The 24,425-nt window shown below is 40.0% G+C and overlaps 3 protein-coding genes and 3 long non-coding RNA genes across 7 annotated transcripts in view; 3 read left to right on the forward strand and 3 right to left on the reverse strand.

Annotated features, from left to right (window-relative positions):
- Positions 1-3,847, reverse strand: part of LOC139629467 (uncharacterized) — a 9,949-nt gene extending 6,102 nt beyond the window's left edge. Inside the window, exon 1 of one of the 2 annotated variants that reach the window (XR_011692979.1) lies at positions 3,625-3,847. This is a non-coding gene — a long non-coding RNA (uncharacterized lncRNA). Of the gene's footprint in view, positions 1-1,825; positions 1,925-3,624 lie in introns of those variants that run through there. The other variant, XR_011692980.1, reaches the window with a different exon arrangement.
- Positions 2,087-10,510, forward strand: pdia3 (protein disulfide isomerase family A, member 3). Its single transcript, XM_071492033.1, has 13 exons — positions 2,087-2,415; positions 3,748-3,826; positions 3,941-4,058; positions 4,233-4,340; positions 4,497-4,626; positions 4,776-4,892; positions 6,279-6,404; positions 6,549-6,731; positions 7,268-7,376; positions 8,198-8,326; positions 8,876-8,955; positions 9,734-9,791; positions 9,883-10,510. Exons 1-13 carry the CDS (start codon positions 2,282-2,284, stop codon positions 10,000-10,002), a joined length of 1,491 nt encoding a protein of 496 aa, XP_071348134.1. The 5' UTR covers positions 2,087-2,281; the 3' UTR covers positions 10,003-10,510.
- On the reverse strand, positions 10,404-12,156 carry LOC139629477 (uncharacterized). Its single transcript, XR_011692982.1, has 2 exons — positions 12,020-12,156; positions 10,404-11,672 (listed from the first exon to the last, which is right to left on the reverse strand). It is a non-coding gene; the product is annotated as an uncharacterized lncRNA (long non-coding RNA).
- isg20 (interferon stimulated exonuclease gene) lies at positions 11,553-17,141 on the forward strand. The gene is made up of 4 exons (XM_071492063.1): positions 11,553-11,684; positions 12,701-13,369; positions 14,893-15,093; positions 16,141-17,141. The coding sequence occupies exons 2-4, from the start codon at positions 12,731-12,733 to the stop codon at positions 16,339-16,341; spliced, it is 1,041 nt and encodes a 346-aa protein (XP_071348164.1). The 5' UTR covers positions 11,553-11,684; positions 12,701-12,730; the 3' UTR covers positions 16,342-17,141.
- Positions 16,188-24,425, reverse strand: part of LOC139629473 (uncharacterized) — a 10,044-nt gene continuing 1,806 nt past the window's right edge. Inside the window, exon 3 of the long non-coding RNA XR_011692981.1 lies at positions 16,188-16,327. This is a non-coding gene — a long non-coding RNA (uncharacterized lncRNA). The remainder of the gene's footprint in view (positions 16,328-24,425) is intronic.
- Positions 22,827-24,425, forward strand: part of rlbp1b (retinaldehyde binding protein 1b) — a 7,375-nt gene continuing 5,776 nt past the window's right edge. Inside the window, exons 1-2 of the mRNA XM_071492078.1 lie at positions 22,827-22,939; positions 24,266-24,305. Coding sequence (XP_071348179.1) covers positions 24,294-24,305 — 12 coding nt within the window. The 5' untranslated portion in view covers positions 22,827-22,939; positions 24,266-24,293. The remainder of the gene's footprint in view (positions 22,940-24,265; positions 24,306-24,425) is intronic.

The following is a 24,425-nucleotide window of genomic DNA, read 5'->3' on the forward strand; positions in this document are numbered from 1 at the left end:
CAAGACTCAAACCCGATTGAACATCTCTGGAGAGATGTGAAAATGGCTGTGCACCGACGCTCCCCATCCAACCTGTTGGAGCTTGAGAGGTTCTGCAAAGAAGAATGGGAGAAACTGCCCAAACATAGGTGTGCCGAGCTTGTAGCATCATACTCAAAAAGACTTGCTGCCAAAGGTGCTTCAACAAAGTATTGAGCAAAGGCTGTGAATACTTATGTACATGTTATATTTTTGTTTTTTATTTTTAATAAATTTGCAAAAGTTTCAAGCAAACTTTTTTCACTTTGTCATTATGGGGTATTGTGTGTAGAATTTTGAGGTAAAAAATGAATTTAATCCATTTTGGAATAAGGCTGTAACATAACAAAATGTGAAGCGCTGTGAATACTCTCCGGCTGCACTGTACATGTATACATATATGTACTATTGCATCTAATGACATTATGAATAATAGTAGAACACTCGCAGATAATCATTACACACTTTAAATAAGTAGCATTTTAAATTTGGGGCTTCTACTTGTAATGGAGTAGGCACTAGTACTTTTATGAACGTAAACTCTCTTAATTCTTCCTCCACCACTGGACTTGAATTGATTTGATTGATGATGACATACAGTACTGTGCAAATGTTTTAGGCACTTTAGATATTTAGATTCCATCACACGGTTCTGAATTCATTTTCCTGCATGTCAACGATCCCAAACATATACAACCAGGGTCACAAAGAACTATGAACTGTAGCAAGTTCTTGAACAAGCCTGGAACAACCTACTCTCCAAGCACCTGGAAATACTGGGTGCAAGTGTGCCAAGGAGAAAGTATGGTCACAGCAAATGTTGATTAGATTATTTTCAGTTAACAGCACCTTGTATAAAATGAACTGAAAAATAAAAAGTGCTGAAAGCTTTTACACAGTAAGTATTTATAGTGTTGGTTTGTTGGTCGTGTAATGTCCCATGGACTTGCATCTTGACTCTCTTTATATCAACGATCACAGCAAATCCTTGTGTTCACTTATTTATTTTTGTTGCTTTATCTTTCTGTATTATCATTACTGAGTGATGACTGAATGCTAATTGCCCCGAAGGGACATTAAAACTTTACTTCACTGGTGGAGGAAGTACTCAGATTCTTTACTGAAGTAAAAGTAACAGAACCACAATATTCTGGTACAAGTGCATTCAAAAATTTACTTGAGAAAAAGTGCTCTAGTATTACCTCCAAAATGTACTTAAAGTATTATAAGTAAATGAACTCATTATGCAGATTAGTCCATGTCCGAGTTTTTAATTAAGGTCCAACAGATGATATTTATTTAATCTCTTGTGCACAAGTTAGTTTAATTGCGGGAAGTTGGAACTTTATCCTTATTTGAGTACATGGTGTCCTCATGTAAATCCAACATAGCTTTGCTCAACTGAACTTAGATGGGTCTAATCAGCCACATAACTGAAAATACCTGTGTGGCATTGAAACTATAGTAATGCATCATGTCTTACAAGTTAATTTTGTTTGTAAAATGAAACTATACCTGTCCAAAATGTTCAGTTGTGTAATAAAGTACAATCACTCTCTCTGAAATGCAGTGGAATAGATGGAGAGAGTTGCATGAATTGGAAATACCCAAGTAAAGTACAAGTGGCCTACCTCAAAGTGCACTGAAGTACGATACTACAGTAAATGCACTTAGTTATACACTCAGTTGTCAGTTCATTAAGTACACCTGAGTGCATTACGCCACTTCTCTACTCTTGTCTGACACACTTCAACGGTAGTTTCGGTGGTTTGTAAAATGCCTGGACTGAGCATGATGGAAATAATACCTTACTCTGGATTGACACATTCAAGTCGTTTGCAGATCATTAAAAAGCCATGACAACAACCAGCGAAGTTTTAACAGAATCACATAGCCGTGCGAGAGAGGAGGTTTGATTTTGCCGAGTTGTGATTGGTTCTGAGGCGATGAAGTCGCATTTGCCCGCTTCTCATTGGCTGATCGGGGCAGAATGACGCAGCGGACGGACCAATGAGAGGGTGCCACACTGTGGTAAGGAGCGGTCCCGCTGCCTGAACGTCTCCGCCGCCTCCGTCTCTTTCTCTTTCTCTTACCGACCAGTCTACACTTGGCCCTGCCTGAGGAGCCCGCAGCAGTCTTGGCTTTCACGTCGCCGAAGAGAGCTGAAGAAGGGGGGGCTGCCACGGACACAGTTAGCAAGTTTTTTCTTTTCGTTTTGTTTACCAGTAAGTGAAAGAGATTTCTTTAGCTAGCACCGTGCGCAATGTTGAGGCTGATCTTCTTGGCCGCCCTCGCCGGGTTCACCCGGGCCAGTGATGTGCTGGATTACACGGATGACGATTTCGAAAGCAAAATTGGAGACCATGAACTCATTCTCGTGGAATTTTTCGCCCCTTGGTGAGTCTTTTCACGTTTTGTGCAGAGCAACCGAGGCATTTCCAAACGTGAAACGAGCTAACTTGCTTCGTGGTTAACACCTCAGCTAACCGACGTTCACTTGCAGAACTTAAAAGCCTGCGAATGATTCTCCGGGTTTCTTTCAAAGTGCTTTATTCGGTGTATGAATTTAAGGTGCATCTCTGAGTGCTTCTAATATTAACACTGTAGTTAGTGTCAAATAGTCTGTGGTTTGTTGGCTAGCGACCAGCGTTAGCATGTTAGCTTCAAACGGAAAGGTGTAAGCTAATTAGCTGTATTGGTAGATTATTTTAGTGGAATAAGAATTCAGACTGCCATACTTTAACCATACATTAATGTGTAAAAACATAACACGAGTGAGACGTGGATTATTGTTTTTTTTTTAGCTGTTCTGAAACCTTTTCAATGAAAACTACGTGCGAATTAAGGCTATGAGGAAGTTGGGGGCGTGTCCTCTCGTTGTTGTAACGTTCTGATTGGCCAGGGAAGTTTTGGTGTCGACCTTTAATTGGTTTAGAGGAACTGTGACGTGGTCCAACTATGCCAAACTTAAAATGGACATGCATAGATAGAATCGCATTTATTAAAATCTTTAACTTCAAACATTATAAACAGCGTCTTATTTATTCCATTATTAGGCAAAGAGGGACTTTTTCAAGCAAAAATGACTTTACTGGTTGCAGACTCTCAAATGTGGATGGTTGCTGACTAGTGTCTTAGTTGTCTGTGGTTTTAAATCAAGTATTTTTAGGTTTTTAACTGTTGGAGAGACAAAGCAAGCAATATAATTAGAGCTACAACGATTAGACGATGGACAGAAAATTGTTTAACAACCAATATGATAATCAAATAATCATTTTGGGCAAAAAGACAAACTTTTGCTGTTCCGATGTGTAGCTTCACATATGTGAGGATTTGATGCTTTTTTTGCTTTCTTTTGGATTTTGGGCTGTTTGATTGTAATTGTTAATTGCAGCTCTAATATCCCACGTTTTAATATTCACATTGTATAACCAAACAGTTAATTGCATGATCCACAGAAAAATCTGAGTAATTATTTGATAAAATACCATTTACTCTAATTGTATTCGTTTTACAAGTGAAATGATTTTTAGACCTGAATCATATTTTTTTCTGAACACAACTTTTTTTTTTTTTTTTTTTTTTTTACAAGCCCTATTGAATTACCTCAGAGGTTTCCAGTTCCACACTGTGAAATCACTTAGTCTCCCACAGGATCCTTGTTGAGCTGAAACCTGAATACAGCTGAAGTGTAACTTGTTTGACCGATCCATATCCTCTGTCCACTAGGTGTGGCCATTGTAAACGGCTAGCACCTGAGTATGAGGCAGCCGCCACACGCCTGAAAGGCATCGTCTCTCTGGCCAAGGTATTGCATAATGCAGTTCATATAACTTTGTTCACTCTGGTGCAGATTTCTGCACTCTTGTACTCTCAGCCTCTCTGTACCTCTTGTACAGTGAATGATTTTCTTTCCCCCTAGGTTGACTGCACATCCAATAGCAACACATGCAGCAAATATGGTGTCAGTGGCTACCCAACCCTGAAGATCTTCAGGGATGGAGAGGAATCTGGTCCCTATGATGGCCCCAGAACTGCAGGTATTTGAATGAGATTTATTTTTTAAGTATATATGCATACCTCACATTTGTACAAATAGGCTTACTCCACATATCAGCTTATTTCTGTCACTTCACAGTCATCTTTATTCTCCAAGTCTCTCTGTCTTTTCCTCCTTCTGCATTGTTCCTCTGCTTCCCTCTGTCTCTCTATAGATGGGATTGTCAGCTTCCTCAAGAAGCAGGCTGGTCCAGCTTCTGTGGAGCTCAAGGCTGAGGCAGACTTGGAGAAGTTTATCTCAGACCGGGACGCCAGTGTTGTTGGTGAGTTGATCTTTGAATTTTACACTTTAGAGTTGCCATTTACTCCTCCAGCAGGCAGTTTCTGTGTTTACAAAGTCAACTTGAATTTTGACTGCGGCTGGTAAAATTGAAGGTATATACATGCTGGTCTGAACAAGATTCATGTTTTGTTCCCAGGGTTCTTTGCTGATGACAAGAGCACATCACAGGCAGAGTTCCTGAAGGCAGCCAGCGCCTTGAGGGACAACTATCGCTTCGCCCACACCAACTCTGAGGCTCTCCTTCAGAGCCACGGCATTGATGGAGAGTGAGTAGCTTTCTGCATTTAGCTGCATTCATCAACTGAAAATGTCTTTCTCACACACGTGATGGGACAGTCACATCAGTAGTGTAGCTCCTGTGGGTTGAGCAGGTCTGTTCCAGCGATCTGGACTAAACTCTTTTGTTGGCTTACAGGGGAGTCGTCTTGTTCCGCCCACCACGCCTTCACAACAAGTTTGAAGACAGCTCCGTCAAATACACAGAAGACAAATTCACCAGCAACAAAATCAAGAAGTTCATTCAGGACAACATGTGAGTGTTGGTTTTCTTTAGTTGTGTGTTTCCAGTAGTTTGAATTGTTGGTAGTGGTAAAACATACCATCATCTTGCATGGTAACAGTACATATTTGCACATATGGCTAAGTGCCAACAGGACCTTGTTTTGTAGGTGAGTTGTCCTCTGCAAACACAGACTCTGCTCTCACTCAGTTCTTGTACTGTGGCTAAATAAATCAGCAAAATTTATTTGGCCTCTAGCAGAAGGTATTCTGTACTTGTGATGAGCCAATACTGGACTTTATAGTCTGTCTTTAAATAATGAATCCTTGTGTGTTCATAGTTTCAATTGGAAAGTCACAAATTAGATGTAATATGCAGAGTGTCATGAAGAGATCATCAGCTGAGACAGTGACACTGCTCTGTGACGTCAGTCTGTAAACAGTACAGACTGATACTGTGCACATAGACCATAGAAAATCTGGGTGATCCCCCCGAGTAATACTGTGTAAAGAAAAATGACTGATTTGAAACAGATATGTTGTGGTCACAACTAGCCTTCTCTACTTATAACTGATCATTTTAGTATCTGAAAATTGAGCTGGTCAGCGCTGTGTGATGACCAGAGTGAGTGTGAAGCTTATTAAAGCTTTTTTTAATGTACCCGAGTAGACTACACTCAAAATGTGATTTGACCTGAATTCCTTATATTCCTACATTATAAGTATTGTTTGAAAAGTTGATGGCATACAGTACATTCACTTTGCATGGTTTTGTGTGAGTTTTGCTTAGGAGTTAACAGGTCAAGATTATTTTTATATTCTGTTAATTTATGAGCAGATGCAACAGACACACTTACAGATAAAACTGAAACAAAAGAGCTTATAGTAGCTGTAAATGTTTCCTCTACATGTGGTTTACCAGTGTTCCTGCTAACAGATGTTACAAAGTAGGCAGATGATTTTATCTTCCTTCCAAACGCTCGTCTCCGTAACAGAAGACACCCCTATTTATTTGTTTTACTTTCATTTTGCACCAGCGTTGCCTCTTGCCCAGGCCTAACTGCTCGCCATTGAATTTAGAAAAATGTCACATTCTGTGTATTTCAACCTGTCTATTTTTGTATGCATTTGTATTGTGCCTTTACATAAGACAACATGTAAAAGAAACATGAAGCAAAAAAGCACACACACACTTAAATAGGATTTAAAATGATTAAAATCTAAAATGTAATTACTGTTAAAATGGGATAAAACAGTAGAAGAATATCAGTGCAAAATATAAATGAGTGGTCTCAAACTTAACTTAGTAGGTTATCCAGCTGTAAATCCTGTATTATATGGTTGTCCATAACCAGCTAAGACAACAGCTTGTTGGTTGAACCTTCTTTCTAAACTGATTTCTTCTTACTTTTCTACTCAGCTTTGGCATCTGCCCCCACATGACAGACGACAACAAGGACCAGCTGAGGGGGAAAGACCTGATGGTGGCTTATTATGATGTTGACTATGACAAAAACCCCAAGGGCTCCAACTACTGGAGGAACAGGTAGGTGTCTGTAAACGTGACCCAGAATTGTTCTTTCCTCAGCTCTGTGCAGTGGCTCTTGACTCTTTCAGTTCTTGTTGTAATACCTAAATACTTCCACTTTCAAAAGCATGGCTTTTAAAACAGACCATTCACATTTTACAGGGTGATGAAGGTGGCAAAGGGCTTCCTGGATCAGGGCAAGAAGCTGAACTTTGCTGTGGCCAACAAGAACATGTTCAGCCACGATGTGTCTGAGTTCGGCCTGGACAGCAGCTCAGGAGAGTTGCCTCTGGTGGCCATCCGCACTGCCAAGGGAGACAAATACGTCATGACCGAGGAGTTCTCGTGAGTCAGCTGTCATTTTTATCGTTTTTCACAGGTGCACTTTAACCACACATTACACACACTGATGATTGAATTCTAATTAAACACACCCTCAAACCGACAAGTTAGAGGTGTCGCTATGTAGCTTATTTAACACAAGGAGGAGCTGCTGCTCAGTATATGGGAGGGCTTTATTATATTGACATTTATGTTTGACTGAATAACAATGTTAAGGTCATCATCACTATGAACAGTCAACTCACCATCCAGGCCAATGTTACACTGCATCATGACCAGGTCCAGTGAGAACATTTCCAGTTTATACTATAATCAGGTGTTGTACAGATGCAAGAGACCACTGGTTCTAGAGAACTCTTAGATATGGATATGAGTTGCACCGTGCTAATTTTTTTTTAAATTTTGTGTGATGATGAATTTCTCCTTTTTAAAGTGTAATCATTGGCTTCCACTACAATCTTAAACTCAGATGTTGATTGTATGTTTTTCTTCCAAACACTCTGTGTCTCTAATTACTTTTTTTCTCTGTTCTTCAACAGTCGTGATGGAAAAGCTCTGGAGCGTTTCCTGCAGAGCTACTTCGATGGCAGTTTGAAGCGTTACCTCAAATCAGAGCCCATCCCAGAGAACAACGATGGTCCTGTCAAGGTGCGATGAAACGTCCAGGAGTCTAATTTCTACTTGATCTGTGCTGTGTTATTGGGTTTTGTATTGTTTGATTTTTCAAGGAAAATGTTTTTGCATGTTTCTCCCACATTTTCCTACTTAATCTGTAACACGCAAGTAAGATTTAATGAATATTAAGAACAGGAAAAAATCCATGGTCCTTTAGTGCAGCCTTATGGTGTTTGGCTCACTTCTCACCCTCAGGTGTACTCGGGTATTTTTGTATATATGTCATGTAAATATGCATGTTTTGTCTACAGAAACTAATTTGGATGATTGTTCTCCCATCAAGACCTTTTACACTATATTCCCATCTGAAAATTACTCAACAGGAGTGAAATAAAAATTTGGCAGAAATTAAGATGCAATAAAATCTACTGAATAAAGAACTGGCCCTCACTGCTGAGGGTAAACAGGACTCTCTTCAGTAATGCAGGTTATGTACTGTGATTATGAGCTAGTAAATGAGGTGTGAAAGTAAAACATTCAGCTGAAAACAATGTACTGTAACTGGAAATATTTTTTTATGTTAGGTCAGCGACCTTCATGTGTATATTTAAACATGAAACATGACTTTAACATTTGAATTGTGTAATTCTGCCTCCTGGTTTTTGTCCAGGATCAGATGTTATGCTTGTTTAGAGCCCGCAAAGACAAATAGATAGCTCATACATAAATGCAGTACTGGAAGTATGTAATAGATGTAAATGAAGATTCAGTGTAACACGACAATCACAGCACTCATGACTCAAAGAACTGTCTTCGGAAATACTCAGAGCCACTAATGAGCCGTTTGTCTCCAGGTTTTGGTGGCTGAGAACTTCGACTCCATTGTCAACGACGACAGCAAAGACGTGCTGATCGAGTTTTACGCTCCATGGTGCGGACACTGCAAGAACCTGGAGCCTAAATACAATGAGCTGGGAGAGAAGGTGAGGGAGTGGACCCCGGACCTACTGCTGTTCCTAGATTAACCAGAGTGAATTAATGACATTAACCAAAGAGCAGCTTAAAGTGAAGCATTACTTCAGAATTCATTAAACAACCTGACAAACATTTTGAGGTTGAACAGTGAAGGGGACCTGGTGTTTTCACTGTTTTGAGCTCTGTGTGGAAAAGAATATTGATAATAGTTAAACAAGCCATAGATGCTGTTTAATGCTACAACTAATGTAAAGGCTTAATCAATGTGTTAATGGGTTAATCAATTAGTCGTCAGAAAAATGTCCAGTTTTCCAGAACCCAAGTTGGCATCTTAAAATGCCCAACAGTCAAAAACCCACAGATCCCACAGAGATTGAATTCACAGCAAAGAAATTGCCACATTAGAGAAGCTGTGACAGGCAAATGTTTGTCCTTGTTGCTTGAAAAATGATTAATCAACTATTGAGAAGAATTATCTTTTGATTAATTGATCAGTGATCTCAGCTCTAGCCCAGACAAAACAAACAGCTAACAGTTTCTCTCTTCTCTTTCTAAAGCTGGCCAGTGATCCCAACGTTGTCATTGCAAAGATGGACGCCACAGCCAACGACGTGCCGTCTCCATATGAAGTCAGCGGGTGAGTCACGAGAAATGCTGAACAAGGTTTGAGGTAGAAACTCACACTGTTGCTTAGGTTGTCTAGAGACCACTGACAAGTTGATTCTTCAACAATAACGTGTCCCACTCAGGGGGTGTATTGGTCACCACGTCTAAGACATCTTTATCAAGACTTTTTTTTTTGCTATAATCATTCATTCGACTGGCTATGAGGAGATCCCTCCTTAAAGCAGTTCCAATGTAAGTGATGGGACCAAATCCACAGTCTATGTTTTGTGCAAAAATGTGTTCAAAGGTTTATCTGAAGCTGATATGAAGCTTCATTAGTCTAAGTTGGTCAAATCAAACGCATCTTCCAAACTTTTTAGAACAAAAGTCCCTCTGTATGTTTCTGTGGACAGTGTGTCTGCACTCAGCTTCACTGGAGGGATGGTAACAAAAAGAGGGACATTTGCACTTTAACTTTAGAAGACATCAACTTGATTTGACCAACTCAGACTGTTGAAGCATAAAATTATCTTCAGATAAACTCTTTGACTGTGGAGTTTGTCCCGTCACTGACACTGAAAGTACATTAAGAAAGGAGCCCTCACAGCCAGGATGAACAGGAGCAATAATTATAGCAACAAAAACATTTCAGTGTACATATGGACACCTGATAATTGATTTAAGGCGGACTTGAAGAATTGTCAACCTGTCCTTTTTGTTTTTGTATGTTTTTTGGGTTTGGGGAAGAATAACTGTCTGATCGTACATTACGCTATGAATCCTTAATCTCCTCAATTTTGCTTTTCCAGATTCCCCACAATCTACTTTTCCCCGGCTGGACGTAAGATGAACCCAAAGAAATACGAGGTGAGTCTCACCTTGAGTGATCATTATAACAAAGTGAATTCATGTCTGTACTGGCTCAGCTAATCATCCCGTCTCACCGCTCTCGTCCCAGGGAGGTCGCGAGGTGAGCGACTTCATCTCCTACCTGAAGAGGGAGGCCTCCAACCCCTTGGTAATGCAGGATGAGCCCAAGAAGAAGAAGAAGAAGAAGGAGGACAGGCCAGAGCTATAAAAGCTCCAAACAAGAACTCAGCACCCCCCACTCCCCACCATGACAGGAGGAGGATTGGAGAAATCCTTGCAGAGAAAGGACTAAATTATATTCTACTCTCTTAGTGAACTACCGAATGCTCTGAAGCCAAGTCGAAAAGACGTGGCCCTCCCTTTAGGTCCTCCGCTGCTCTGGGAAAACTGTGGAAGGTGGAGAGGTGGTGGCCAGGGCCTGCCGGATGTTTAAAAACAAAAACAAATTTTTAGGGAAGAGGGGACAGCTTTTGAAAATTTGAGATTTTTATTTCCCCTTGGTCTGAATACTTCACCTCAGGCTGATGCACTTTGGTTTGTCGCCAGTCTCCTGTCATCTGTCTCTTTCGTTTTGTTGTTGTTGTCACAGGGGATAATGGTAATGGTGAATTTCTTTTGTTTTTGTTTTTTTTTTTTTTTTGTTTTATTTTTGTAACATGTCTTTGTTTTTGTACATTTGGAAGGATTATGAAATAAAAAGGCCCACAAAACCAAAATGAACTGGATGATGTCATTCATGAATATAAATGTTTTATGATACTGTCATGGCAGGTAAATAGAGCTGCTTCAAACACCTGCCTCTGATTCACAATTTTGATAACCATGATTATGTTTGTGAAGTTAATTGACATTTGCTCCTCATGAGAAAACTCTTCTATATTGCATTTAGTGATTGAGAAAGATGAGATTGCATCAATTTATCTGTCAGGTTTTTTTTTTTTTTTTTTTTAAAGAATCGATTTATTTAGTCTATACAATGTCAGACTGATTAAAGTCTGAGGTGACATCTTCAGATATCTTATTTTGCTCAAGCAACAGTCCAAAACCAACAGTCAATATAAAATGATATAAAACAGGAGAAATTTAGAAACATGGTAGAAGCTATATATAAATATATATTTACTTAGTAAATTAATTATTTGGTTATTTAAGGTTGATGATTCATTTTGTTTTCAGCAAATCAATTTGACTCAAGTTCCACAATTTGGCATAAAAGAAAACAAAGAACAGACAACAAATAAGGCGTAACAGAACAGTAGAAAACGTTACAACACAACTAATTTTGAACAGTATGAAATTTATTGTCTAGTTTCTCTCGTCTAGTGTTAATCGCGTTTCCTCACACTCACTGTTTTTCTACTATATAATAAATCATAGGTTACTATTTTTGAGTTTGGGGTAATATGTGAGTTTCTAAATACATTTTTACATAAGTCAGACTTATTTCATGTGTTGTATATCCCTCATGAAACCTGCTATAATTGGCATTGTATGAAACTGAAACAGTAAGGGTATTTATTTCTTTATTTGTTGGTATTTGGTGACTCAACAGGTACAAGATGCAGCATATAAAATTGTTGAACCCACCAATCCTTATTCTGTGGTGTAGGTTTATCACTAATTGTTCGTTAATGCTTCTTTAACTTTTTATTGTGCGTTTCTCATCAGAGGTGATAGAGTATCTTTGTCATTGGTAACAGAATTATTGTGGCAATATGGCGCTGGGCCTGTAGCTGGCGACTCTGCTTTGTTTTCAGCAGCTGAGCGCTTCCTGTGAGACGAAGAAGAGCAGGAGCCAATCAGAAGAAGAGAAGGAGCCGAGCCAATCAGAGGAGGAGTAGAGCGGACTTGCCCAGGCATGTCAGGACTGTACACGTGCTGCCCAGGAAGGTAACGTACAGATTATTCTTAGTCATGTTTGCTCTAAAGTGTCTTTTTCTATATGTCTGTTGTTAACATTCATAAATAACACCTTTATTTTAAGACAATGATCTTACGTGATATTTTTCTTTGACAACTGATGTGTCGTACTTTGTTTGACGTGGCTTTCCTCAGCTAGCTAAGTCAGTCGGTTTTTCATGACGGAACACCAGACTCCATTAAAATATCTGACAGTTAAAGTTGGCCTTGACTACCGATAAAGTTAAACACTGCATAAAACACGATTCCCCGCTTTTTCTTATCCGTGAGGGACCAGTCTCCAACACGGCTTATGTGTAACTCACCAAGCAAGCACGTCCTTGTTGATAATTGCAAGCTTTCATAGCGATAGCTGGAGCTGTCACCGATCACTGCCGTCCACCGTCTGCTAAAGAGGCTGACATACAAATCAGACGTTGACGAGTTTTCGGTGGGGTGTGCATACAGCTCAGTGTGTGTTTGATTTACCACTAGAGTCTTGTAATGGTGGAAAACACACACACACACGTGTGAAGTTAAATAATGTCTGACGAGTAGTGAAGGAAGATTAAACAATCGAGATTATGAACGGAGTTTGGTGTCTTTTGTAGCTCGCGGATTAGCTCAGAAGAAAGCCCTTCTGACTTTCCCTGGCAGTAATTGACCCTTTTAAAAACTATTAATTAGCTAACTTTCATTATAAGTTAACTAATTATTTACCAACCTTCGAAGATTTTCAGCCTCTATCACACTGTTACTACACTGTGATGTGATGTGTTGCTGTCAGTCACCTGTCCCTTAAAGTCAGTGATATTCCTGCATGGTGTGTAATATGAACCAATTAGAAACACGTTTCTCTAGCTTGTTTGTAATGTCATAGTCAGTCTGTTGTATAGGCCAATTATGCAACAGCCCCATGGAGCTCCAAAAGGTACGATTCTGTAATTCTGTGATCACTTACACAAATGAAGTAATGATAAGCTGGTTGTTTTGTGTTGTCTCCGTAGAAATGACTTCAAAGCCAGTTTCATTGATGGATGATGACAGAGGCGTCAAAAAAGAATAAAGCCTCCTCATGGGGGCATCTCAGCAACTACCAGTATTTGTACAAAAAAAACGTGATGCTTCACGCCATGGAGAATGCAAGAGCTAAGAAGAAATGTCATCAGAAGTTATTAATTGCCAACATGAAGAGGAAAAGAACAGACAACCACTACAAACCACCGGATACAAATAAACTGATTAAAAAAATTAAAACCAACACTTCAGTGCAGGAAATTTCAAACAAGAGCACTGGTGCATCTAAACCTGGAGACTCTGCGTTTGTGCCTGAAGCTTCTGACCACCACAGTCTAGTCACAGCCCTCAGAGACAGCTGGGAGGTGGACAGCGGCTTCTCCTCTGAGGCCAGTCCTCCAGCCAGTGGTCGGAGTTCACCGTGCCTCAGCCTGTGCTCGACCATGGTGGTGGCGCTGGACTGTGAGATGGTGGGGACGGGGCCTGGCGGGCGCTGCAGCGAGCTGGCCCGCTGCAGCATCCTGGACTATCATGGTAACATCCTGTATGATAAATACGTCCAACCGTGTCAGCCTGTCACAGACTACAGGACCCGGTGGAGCGGCATCCACAGGCACCATCTGCACAATGCCACACCCTTCGTTCAGGCCAGGGAGGAGGTGAGAACAGCTTCACTTTAGCATCTGGATCTGCTGTTTGAGTCTCTGTCACTCATTCTTGATTATTTAGTGTACAACGAATTTATCAGTGCAGGCAGTGAGTATAAATACATTCTCAGAGCACTTCAGTAGGAACACCTGTAAACCTACTTGTTATTCAAGCAGCCAGTCATGTGGCAGGAGTGCAATGTGTAAAATCCTGCAGATGCAGGTCAGGAGCTTCAGTTAATGTTGACATCCAACATCAGAATTAGATAAAAATGTGATCTCTGTGACTTTGACAGTTGTGTGATTGTTGTTGTCAGACAGGCTCGTTTGAGTATTTATGAAACTGCTGATCTCCAGGATTTTCACACACAACAGTCTCAAGTTTTTACTCAGAATGGTGTGAAAAAAGAAAAACATCCAGCGAACGACAGTTCTGTTGAAACACATTGTTTATGAGAGAGGTCAGAGGAGAATGGTCAGGCTAGTTGAAGCCGACAGAAAGGCTACAGTAACTCAGAAAACCAACTCTCAACTGCTCTAATGTGGTGAGCAGAAAAGTATCTCAGAATGAACAACACATCAAACCTTGCGGTGACCAGAGTACAGCAGCAGAGGACCACTACAGAGCTGCTCTTACTTAAATTAAATTGGCTGTTATGTTACCTTCAGTAAAATGTTTACAGTATTTTGACAAAGTGGGTTAATTCCACAGTCAGAGACTTTTGCATTAAGCTACAGTGTGTTGAGCTGAAACCATCCTTCATCTGTTCATGATGGTAACAGTTGTATTCTTTGCAACACTGAGCTGCCTTTTTTCCCCTGATTAAAAACATTTGTGATATGAGAAAAATAATTTAAATTTCAGATGAAACTAGGTATTATTATTATTATTATTATTATTATTATTATAATTATTATTATTACTCGTCATCGTCGTTGTCGTCGTCGTAGTAGTGGTGGTGGTAGTATGGACACTTTTTGCATTTATTTGGTTGTGGAAAGTGGACAAATGACTGGAAATGAGGGAAGAGGGTTGATGGGTATTGACATGCAACAGTTGGTCAGTGTCTGAACCCGCGGGCCACCAGGGCTCCCCTTAAGTGTACTGTTTTGTGATTACAGACATTGTTTAGGTTGTTGTCTGAAATCTAACCCACCAGTCAGGTTTTATTTTATAATTAGTAGGTAAAAAAAAAGCTGCAAGCTGGTAAATGTATTTATTGGGTTTTTTCAAGCAGGCGTCGTCACTTTGTTCCATTTTAACTTGATGAGTTTTGAAACGCTCATCGCACCTCAGATGAAACAAGTGTGTAGAAATGTGAGGTATTGTTGTAGCACAGGTTAAATCTGAAGTCTCCACATCTTAACACAGACATGAGGCTTACTGACAAACAGGTCACTGTGGTTTGACTGTCGACCCAACACTGACTAAACCCAGTCTGCTGCTGACCCAGCTGATGCTCCAAATTGTTGATCACTAATTACAGGTAGATATAACGTTTGTCCTCTGCACTTGTGTGGCTTCTCTCCTGTAGATCCTCAGTATACTTGAGGGAAAAGTGGTCGTGGGCCACTCTGTCTACAACGACTTTGAGGCGCTGGACATACTCCATCCCTGTCACATGGTCAGAGACACCTGCACGACGTATCTCCTCAGCCAGTTGGCTGGTTTCCCCCGAGAACGCTGCCCCTCCCTCAAAATCTTGGCCAGTAAGCTGCTGAACAGGAGGATACAGGTGAGACAAGATCATGAGTGTCATGGGCATCGTCAGTCTTCATACATTATAAATATGGAACTTCATAGACTCTGTTACTTTTAGAAATGAAATCCCTGATGATAACTAAGGTTTTTCATAGAAACGTGACAAAATGTCTATAATTATTTTTATATCACAAACATCGTTGAAGAGACTTTAACTTGTTGTGTGTTAAAATGTCTTTCCTTGTTTGCTCACACTTCTGGTGCTCATGGTTCAACCTGTGAAGAATTTGTTTAACACCAAAACTAAAACACTTAAACTGACATTGATTCTCACATGCTCTCATGTAGTTCTGTTGTTTTGCATTTATATTAATCTTAGTAGCGCACCAAACAGGCACTGTGCAGCGTGTTAAGGAGCTTTATCACATAAAATTGTCATCAAGAGATCTGTAACACAAGCAGATGTAAGGATGTGGTGTCCCTCAGTATCAAACAGCCTGACTTTAACCAAACATTGTCCTCTCACAAGAAACCTCAGCAGACCAGACAAAACATTTGTAATGTGAAAAATCATGAAGTCATCAGATGTCAGATGTCTGCCTGTGTTGAAAGTGCAAAGGGCACTATACACCTCCTGTGTGGATGGAGAAAAGGCATTTGGAGAAATTAATTAATTTGTCAACTTAAAATAAAATGGACCTTTGAATCTAACATATATAAAGTGAAGGTCAATAGTATTATTAGATACTATCCAAACACAGATGCTTGGGCACAATTGTAAGCTGATAAAGAATTGTCAAAGATATAAAGTGTCAACATGTTATCCACCAGAGGGCACTGACAAGTTTATTTTAAACTGTAAAACATGCGGCTTTAGTACATACATGGGTCACAGAACAAGCAAGTATCAGCAGCTATAGCTATAAAATCCAGCATCAGTCAGACTCAAGTGGGTCCAACTGTTTTAAAACAGGGTCACAAAAAAGCAAACAACAGTATAAAACATTCATGAAAGTACAAGAGAGTTCATTTTCATCTTTAATGTGAACCACACTGACCCTGTCTCTGTTTCTCTGCCCAGGTCGGGAAGCGAGGTCACTGTTCGGTGGAGGATGCTCGGGCCGCCCTCGACCTCTACAAGCTGGTGGAGGGCGAGTGGGAACAGGAGCTGCAGAACAAGCTGAGGGACGACGACGGTCCACCCAAGCCCAGCTTCGCCTCCTCAAACCACTACATGCAGGACGAGTACTGGCCGGATGATGTCACAGCTGACAGCCAATGAGAGGAGAGTATTCATGAGACATTTAGTAGGAAACGCCTCCAAAAGTCCATGTTAGGTGGTGACCTCAGTCATCAGAGCAGATTCAGATACTATAAATAATGTGAATGAAAAATATTAGTATTTAAGTCTGAGGAGCTAAAATTATCAACATTGTCTCTTAGGAGAAAATTTTCTGCATCACTTTAGTGAAAATGAGTTTATTGCTTGAACGGAAACACTTGTTAACTTATAACTTTTAAACATGGTAAACATGGTTGGTGTCCTGACAGCACATGTTTGCTGTGGCAACCTGATATTTGCTTGCAGAGTTGATTCTAATCAAGTCAGTTGTTACAGACTTTATTATGTTTATAACATAAAGGTGTTGGTTCTCTTTAAGGTTTTAACTTATGTGCAGAGTTTGAAGTTTTCTAACAGTCTCTGCTCTTACTTGAAAAGTGAAATGTAATAGAGACTAATCTTAGGCCACAGATACAGCGGTTTTTGGGAAGCAACTGTATTTTCAGATGAGTTTGTGTTTTCAAATGTCTCTGCTGACAAAGTACTCAAAAGCAGCACAAGTTTTAGCTTCAAGATATTTTTTACTGTCTACAAGGCAAAAGGAAAACACGTTTTTTAAGACATAAAATGTAGACAAGCATTTGAAACTGTTGCATTTTCATGTTTAAAGTGTTGCAGTTACCTCAATGTATATGTGGCCATAAGTATTTTATGAACAATTGTATCAGTGGTACTTCATTACCTCACTCTGTAAGCTGCTCTTAAATGTCCTAATAAAATGACACTGTGTTAAAGTAAAACACTGACTTTGATTTTCAGTGAGTGAATGTGACAACGCCAGGAAAACAGTTTTATACAAGGATCAGTGAAGTTGTGATGAGAAGAACTGTAGAGCTGCTGTGGCTCTGGAGCTTTGTAAAAAATCATCTGTTATCTTGATCTGCGCCAGGAAGCCAGAAATATATTCCACAGAAAAACTGGGGCCACGGAGTCGGAAAGAAATGGACGTTTACCAGTCCAGGAGGGTCTAACAAAAGATCAAGTTGCATTATGGGAAAAGTAGGAGCAAAAGGATAACGTGTGTACATTACTGGTCAAAAGTTTTATAACACCTGAAGTTTTCCAGCTGTTATTTTAAATGTACATGATCCAATGTGCCTGTTTCTGAAATTAAAGCAAAGAACAAACAACTGGATATGTTAAAAATCTACATACTAACAAAAAACTAAATTTAATCTTAACTTTTGACTCATTCAGCAGCTGAACACTCGTGATGTTGTTTCTGCGGTGAAAATGAATCATTGCTCAGAAAGTCTGAACACATGTAGCACTGTAGTTTGCTTTGCTGTCACCTTCTGTCCACTTCATCCCAAACCAGCTCCATGGAGTTTAAGTCTGGAGACTGTTGACAGACTGGTTGGTCAGAGGTTCCTCCTCTGTCTGTCTCCCTTAGTTCCTTGTCTTTTTCTCGCCATGCTGATGGAAAGATTCACCACTACGTCCTGCAGTACAGTGTTTCCCTGATCATGCATCAGAGGGTGTAGTAACACAGTTTGTTCCCACACTAACTCTGTGCAGAAGAGGGTTTTTAAGTCATCAACAAAAGCTGGTGCACCTGTAGGAATTATTTTATTCACAGCACACAGCTTTATAATGTCTGTCAGATCATTGAATTGTTTTCAGGCCTGTAACGTCACTGTTATGGCTCACTGCTCTCACAGCGTCATTTTCAGCTGCAGCAGGCAGCTGTTCACCACCAGCTCAGCACCAAACAGCAGACAGACAAAGTTAGCTCCTGGCTGGTGAAGACAGCAGCGTTTCCCCCAGGAGATGGTACAGGCAGAGGCACAGTGAATATTGGACTTTGATTCATCAGATGGAAACAAATCAATCATAATTTTACTCCAGGTCTGGTACATGTGTTAAAAAGTAACTGTTCATTAACACATTTTCCACATACTGCATGTTAAAATATGTCACTGGAATGTTTTCAGTTTAAATAATCAGATCAATACATAAACTTTTAGGTTTCAGCTACTCACTGCAAAAATCTGGAGATGTAGTTGCCCAGATATTTGAAAAACTATGGACTGGACTTGCTCTTATTATATATATAAAAAAAAAATCCCCAGATATGATCTAGATGCTTGCAAGAACCATGGACGGATATCTCTGGATTCTCTGGGTTTTGGAGCAGTGTACTCTTTAACAGAAAACACAAATTGTATCTGAATGTGTCTTTTAAAATAGAAAGCTGTTTACTTGATCTCACTTTACTATCAGAAGATTTTTCTGAAATTACAAAAACCGTGCAGACATATTACAATGATCATTATGAATAAGTAGCTGCATCACAATCAATGGACATTAGAAACGCCTGTTAATGTGATGTAGTTCAGGGGAATTGCAGAGGAAAAACTCCAACCATTGCCTCATGGTCGTCCTACTTGATCCACTGCCAGATCAGCATTAACAGCAGCGCCGTAGCATTAACGGATGAAACCACGGCTCTGCTGGTGTTGGGAAATGTTTTGGTCAGAGTCTGTCACAAACACTGGATCAGCAGGTGAAATCATCCAGAAGCACAGATTCCAAATAGGTTACAAAACCCACCACAGTAGAGGTGAGCTGAGCTAAATTATGACAGGGCAAAGAGAGTTTTACATAAATATTGCTACACTACAATGACTTCCTGTATCTTTTAGATTTGATTTTAAAGTCCGTCTACTTGTATACAAAGCCCTCTCACATCACTGATTGTCTGTTGTTTTATGTCCCTCCATGAACCATAAGATCATCTCCAGCAGGGCCTCGGAATATTCCAAATGTCCCCCAAAATAAAACTGGGGAAGGGGCTTTCATCCATGCACCTAAACTGTGAAACACCCTACCAAGAAATATTAGAAGGGTGGACTCAGTGGATATTTTTGAACAATGACAAAAAACACACTTGCACAATTTATCTTAGCTGTCAGAGTTGTTTATTATATATATTTTTTCTTAAATGTTTTCCCTGTTTTTTAATGATTCCCTGTCGTTTTTATATTTGTCAAAGCACTTTGAGCTGCATTCTGTGGATGAAAAGTGCTATATAAATAAAGTTTATTATTATTATTATTATTATTATTATTAAGTTTACAGCTGTTTTTCTGTTTGCTCTTTCTTTCCCAGCATTCCTAGTTAGATCCAAGTGACTGAAATATTTGCATTCATGTGAGTCATTCAGTTGAAATGCTGCACAGCTCCATGTGGTTATGTGGTTGATTATGATCCACTGGAGTAAATAATTTACAAAACAGTGAGCTGCAGGTGGAGCTGCACATTTTTTTATCCTCCATGGTTTTGTCCTTGTGCCTCTGCGTCTTTGTTTCTCACTCAAACCCACGAACACACACACGCATCTAAACCCTGAACTTGGCCCTCCAGCTCAGGCTGCAGGGGGAGAACAGAGAGGGGCATTGTTTGCCCAATCCATCTAATTTTGTTTCCCAAATCGCTTTCTTGAGCAGATCAGGCCTGATTTAGCAGATTACTGGTTGGCTGCCTGCACCTTCATCGTTGCATCAGGAGGAAAACGTGTGTCGATGACGTCAGTGCTGCCAGGGTCAGAGAGAAAAAAATGGACAACTTCCAAACGTCAACCAACACAAAAGAACAACCTGCTGCTGGGGCAATGAGTCCATGTTCTGTTGGATGTACAGAAACCTGCCTGGAGAACCAGGTAAAGAGGAAAACACTATCACACTATCACTGAGAGAAAACTTGGTACCATTCCAGCAGCATTCATTGTGAACTGCAGACGAACTGTGGGACTTCTCATGTGCTCAATGAAAAATGTTTTGCTTTTGTTAACAGTGTCCTTCACAGGGATTATTTAAGTATAATTATGTTAATAATACGGCAATAAAGACAAATAATATTGATTTTCATGCTTCATTGATTTAGTGGGTATAATTTCAGAAAATAGAGTTTAAAAAACTGTCCATCATGTTGCTGATTAATTAACTGACAAATTATTCTTAGCAACTGTCGACCAGTGGGCAGTGAACATATTGTAACATATTATAATGTAAGTGGACTAACATCATTATACAAAACACTACAATTTTAGTGCAGAAAAATGTAACATACATAAAACTAAATGATCTTTAAAAAACATTTTTTCCTCATATTAAAGCCCATCACTGTGATAAGCCACTGTGGAGCTTTCTACATGTTTCCTCTGTTTTCAGTTCAGTCTTGAACATAGACTGTATATAAAAAGGTCTTGAATATTCAATCATTATAATTGAAATAAAAAGCGCTCTGAGAAGGCATTATTTGGTCTCTGTATTGTTACAGGGCTCGGGTGTGGGCCATGAGTTGGATTTCAAACCCACCTTCCTTTAGGAGTTAGATCGGCCTATCAGGTGGTTCAACGCTGTGCTGTTACCTTTGGTTTTGTATCTCTGACATGAGCTGAGACGATCTGTGATTTCAAAGACAAGAATTTCATCTAAGGTTGAGTTGAGACCCACTTGACTGATTCATTTGAAGGGAGCTGGTCTTGTTGATGCAGTGGGGAGGCCAGTGTGCGGGACAACCTCATAAGGAAGTGGCGCTGCAGTGACCAATCACATACATGCCAGCACACATTCCCCTGGTTTCATCACACTAATGTCAACGCTGTATTTCTGCTGTTCATCACCTTGTGATCATTGTGATGAACGATTAAATTGTTGCCACAGTGATAACTCCGTAAAGTAGCACGCCCCCACCAAAGCAGCCCCCCAAGCTGTTAAACACAGGGCTGCTTTTGGTAAAGATGTGTACAGCTGCTGGGTAAATACATGTGTGGAGGGGAAGATACAGATGTTTAGAAATATCAGGGACCCTCTACACCCCCACTGAGGGCCTTCTAAGTTTGACTTTATTCCACTGTGTTACAACAGTAAAGCAAAGAGAAGAAATCACATTTCACCCAACGACCACAGCAGGTACGATGACCACAGCATCCTGCCAGTGGCTCTTTGTTCATTTGTTTTCATGCACACCTCTGTTGCCCAACTGAGATTAATCTAGAGATTTTTTTTACTCAGCTCACTCAGTTGTGATTAGACATGAAGGCTGAGAGCATGTGTGCGATGTGATGAAGGGCTGATCACATTATATAAACCTTTACATTACTCTCAGCTGCTAATGCTCACTCACACACACACACACACACACACACACACACACACACACACACACACACACACACACAGAGGTATACACTCCACAGCATAACCATCAAGGTGACTGCCACGTGCACAGTGTCATTACGTTCTGTGAGCTGAGATACAATGTGTGTGTGTGAGAACTAATCTGATCACAGGGAATTGTGGATAGTTTAGGGTCCATGTTTACTGATATGAATGCACCTAAGTCTAAATCCAAATCCTGGTAGTGAAGGTGGTTGTTGTGGGCTTGTGTGTGTTTGTGTGTGTGTGTGTGTGTGGATACTTCTGATTTATGAAAACCAAGTTTTCCTCCTCAGTCCAAATGCAGGATTTCGAGTTTTAAAGCAAAGATCACATTTTTCTTGTGTTTAATTGTCTTTAACTTGTAGAAGTCTGAGCTTGATTTTCAGACTGTTAATGTTACAAAAATGAGAGCAGCCAAATCTGGCAGCTTCAGACTAATTCTGCTGAGTTTAGCTACAATTACTCTTTCAACAAGGTCAACAAAGATTATTATAAATGTGTTGTCTGTTTGTATGTTTTCATTCATTTTGTTCTTTCAGCACAGTATATTTATCTAAGAAAGGTCTGAGATGCTTTCAGTTGATATATTGATATAATATTAATTTGTAGCAATATATATATATATATATATATATATATATATATAGAGGGAGAGAGAGAGAGAGAGATACTTGATTGCAAATCATTTCCATAAGCTTGTAAAATACAGAAATGCCTCCAGAAATACTATGATATTAATGATCTCTTCAAATTTGAGGGCAGCTTAGGTGCTATTAAATTAAAGTTATTTCTCCTGCAAGAAAATTCCACTTGTTTCCTTCAAGAAAATGGTACTGGTGTTTGAGGTGCATGACAACATCTGAGCCAGACTTTTTCCCCCATCATGCCTCTAAGCATGTGAAACAGACTATATGAATACAGACTCGACCTCTCCTCTCCCCTCACCCAAGTGTGTTCACGTGGCAGAAATCAAACTGGGAATCAGCAGTCACAATGGTCACTTTTCACTCCATCCAAGTCTCCCAGGAATGCAATCAAATCCCTCCACCACCTTAAACCACCTTTTACCTAAAGGCTACACCCAACATTACGTCATCCAGAATGTGCCCTGACCCTGCCTCTCATCATGGGAACACCTCCACCGTTGTCCAAAAACCGTCACCATCCCTCCCCTCCCCTCCCCTCCCCTCCCCACCTCCTCCCCCTTCTTCACACCCTCTGCCACTTTTATGCTGATTGAAAAGAAAAAGGAAATCTGATGGGCGTAATCTGGTGTGACGCCACTAATCCCAACGCTACAAATCATAGGTCCCGTCCACCCTGCTCCACACAGACCCCTGCGACTCCCGTCAGCAACTTCACATCTGCCTCAGGTAAGACTCGGCCTCCAATGCTGAGCTGTCACTTCAGCCTCTTCTCTGCCTCGGATGTTTGCTTAACTCTCCTGGGTGATACTGTAGTTGTTGAGCAGTAATTTTGACCATTGACACCCGTGTTGTAATATACAGAGGCATGAAACTAACATGTGTGGCTGCTTCTTGTGGTATTTGATGCTAAATGTAGTTATGTGAAGACTATTGTTGGTAAAGTCTCACTCAGTAGGTGCACCATGGGACTAACACTGGCACGGTTCAGAGCTGCAGTCCCACTGTGATCAGAAATCTGAACAATACAAGCTCTCATGCTCTCTGCATTTAGGTGTTTACAAAGTGGCGTGTTTCATGTTATAAACCAGATCCCTGTAAATCTGAGGGCAGACATCTTTAGTAGTCTGCTAAACACGTACAGGATAACAGCCGGAACATGTCTCAGTCTCTCATGCCTTGTGGATGATCTTTCAGGAGCAGTGCGGCTGCGAACAGACAGGTTAACTTGTAATCAGTATGATCAGTTTGTCTGCACATCACAGCCACAGTAACAATTATCACAGATATCAAATATTACATATGACAAAGACGTGTGTGAAAGGATGCACAACAGAATTTTTCTTCTGAAGTAATGTGGCAGGCAAAAAAAATGCAATGTTGGATTTGAATATTTCACTGAGTTTAAGAGTGAAATACTTTCAGTTAGGTTGGAAACCAACAGATGATTATTTTAATTATCTCCATATTATTTCCTGAGTAATAGTCTGGTCCTAGTCTGATTGTCAAAGCCCAGTGTAATATTTTTTTCTTTGCTTGATTTGTCCGACTAACAGTCAAAACCCCAAAGATATTCAGTTTACTCTCACATATCCTGACAAATGAGAAGGTAGTGTTTGGTTTGCTTGCTTGAGAAATGATTAATCAATTATCAAAATAGTTGCAGATGAGTTGACCAAGTGATTAATTGATTACTTCAGCTCTAGATTAAGTATTGGAGCAAGAACACACTGAGGAAATGTTTGATCTAATTAACATAAAACATAAATAAACATTAAAGTTCAAGCAGTTGTATGTATTTCACTGATTCTGTTTAACCACATGACATGATACTAAAGAGTTTAAACCTGGACAGTGAGTGTGAGCCTGTTGATTATGAAACAAGAGTGTTGACCTTAAATCTCCTGATAAATTATCCAGGAATGGGCAAACACTAAATATAGCACAATGAAGGAACCCTGTCACAGCAGAGATGGTGGGATGAAGGGGGATTATTGTGGAGCACAGTGTGTCAATTGTTTGTGGATCACAAACATGTTATCTTCTTCCACACAGTACGAAGCTGATTTAAAGAGCAGACGACATGGCTGTGGTTGTAAGTACTTGCACTTCTACTTATCTAAAACTGTTCTGATCAGATTTTGCTCAGAGAGAACTAATCAATGATTCATTAGTGTTTTCAAACACAGCTTTAACAGAGGTGTTGAGGGGCGAA

The sequence above is a fragment of the Trachinotus anak genome, unplaced genomic scaffold (assembly GCF_046630095.1).
Source record: "Trachinotus anak isolate AG129_WGS33_773 ecotype Australia unplaced genomic scaffold, CSIRO_AGI_Tana_v1 ptg000002l, whole genome shotgun sequence".
NCBI lineage: Eukaryota > Metazoa > Chordata > Actinopteri > Carangiformes > Carangidae > Trachinotus > Trachinotus anak.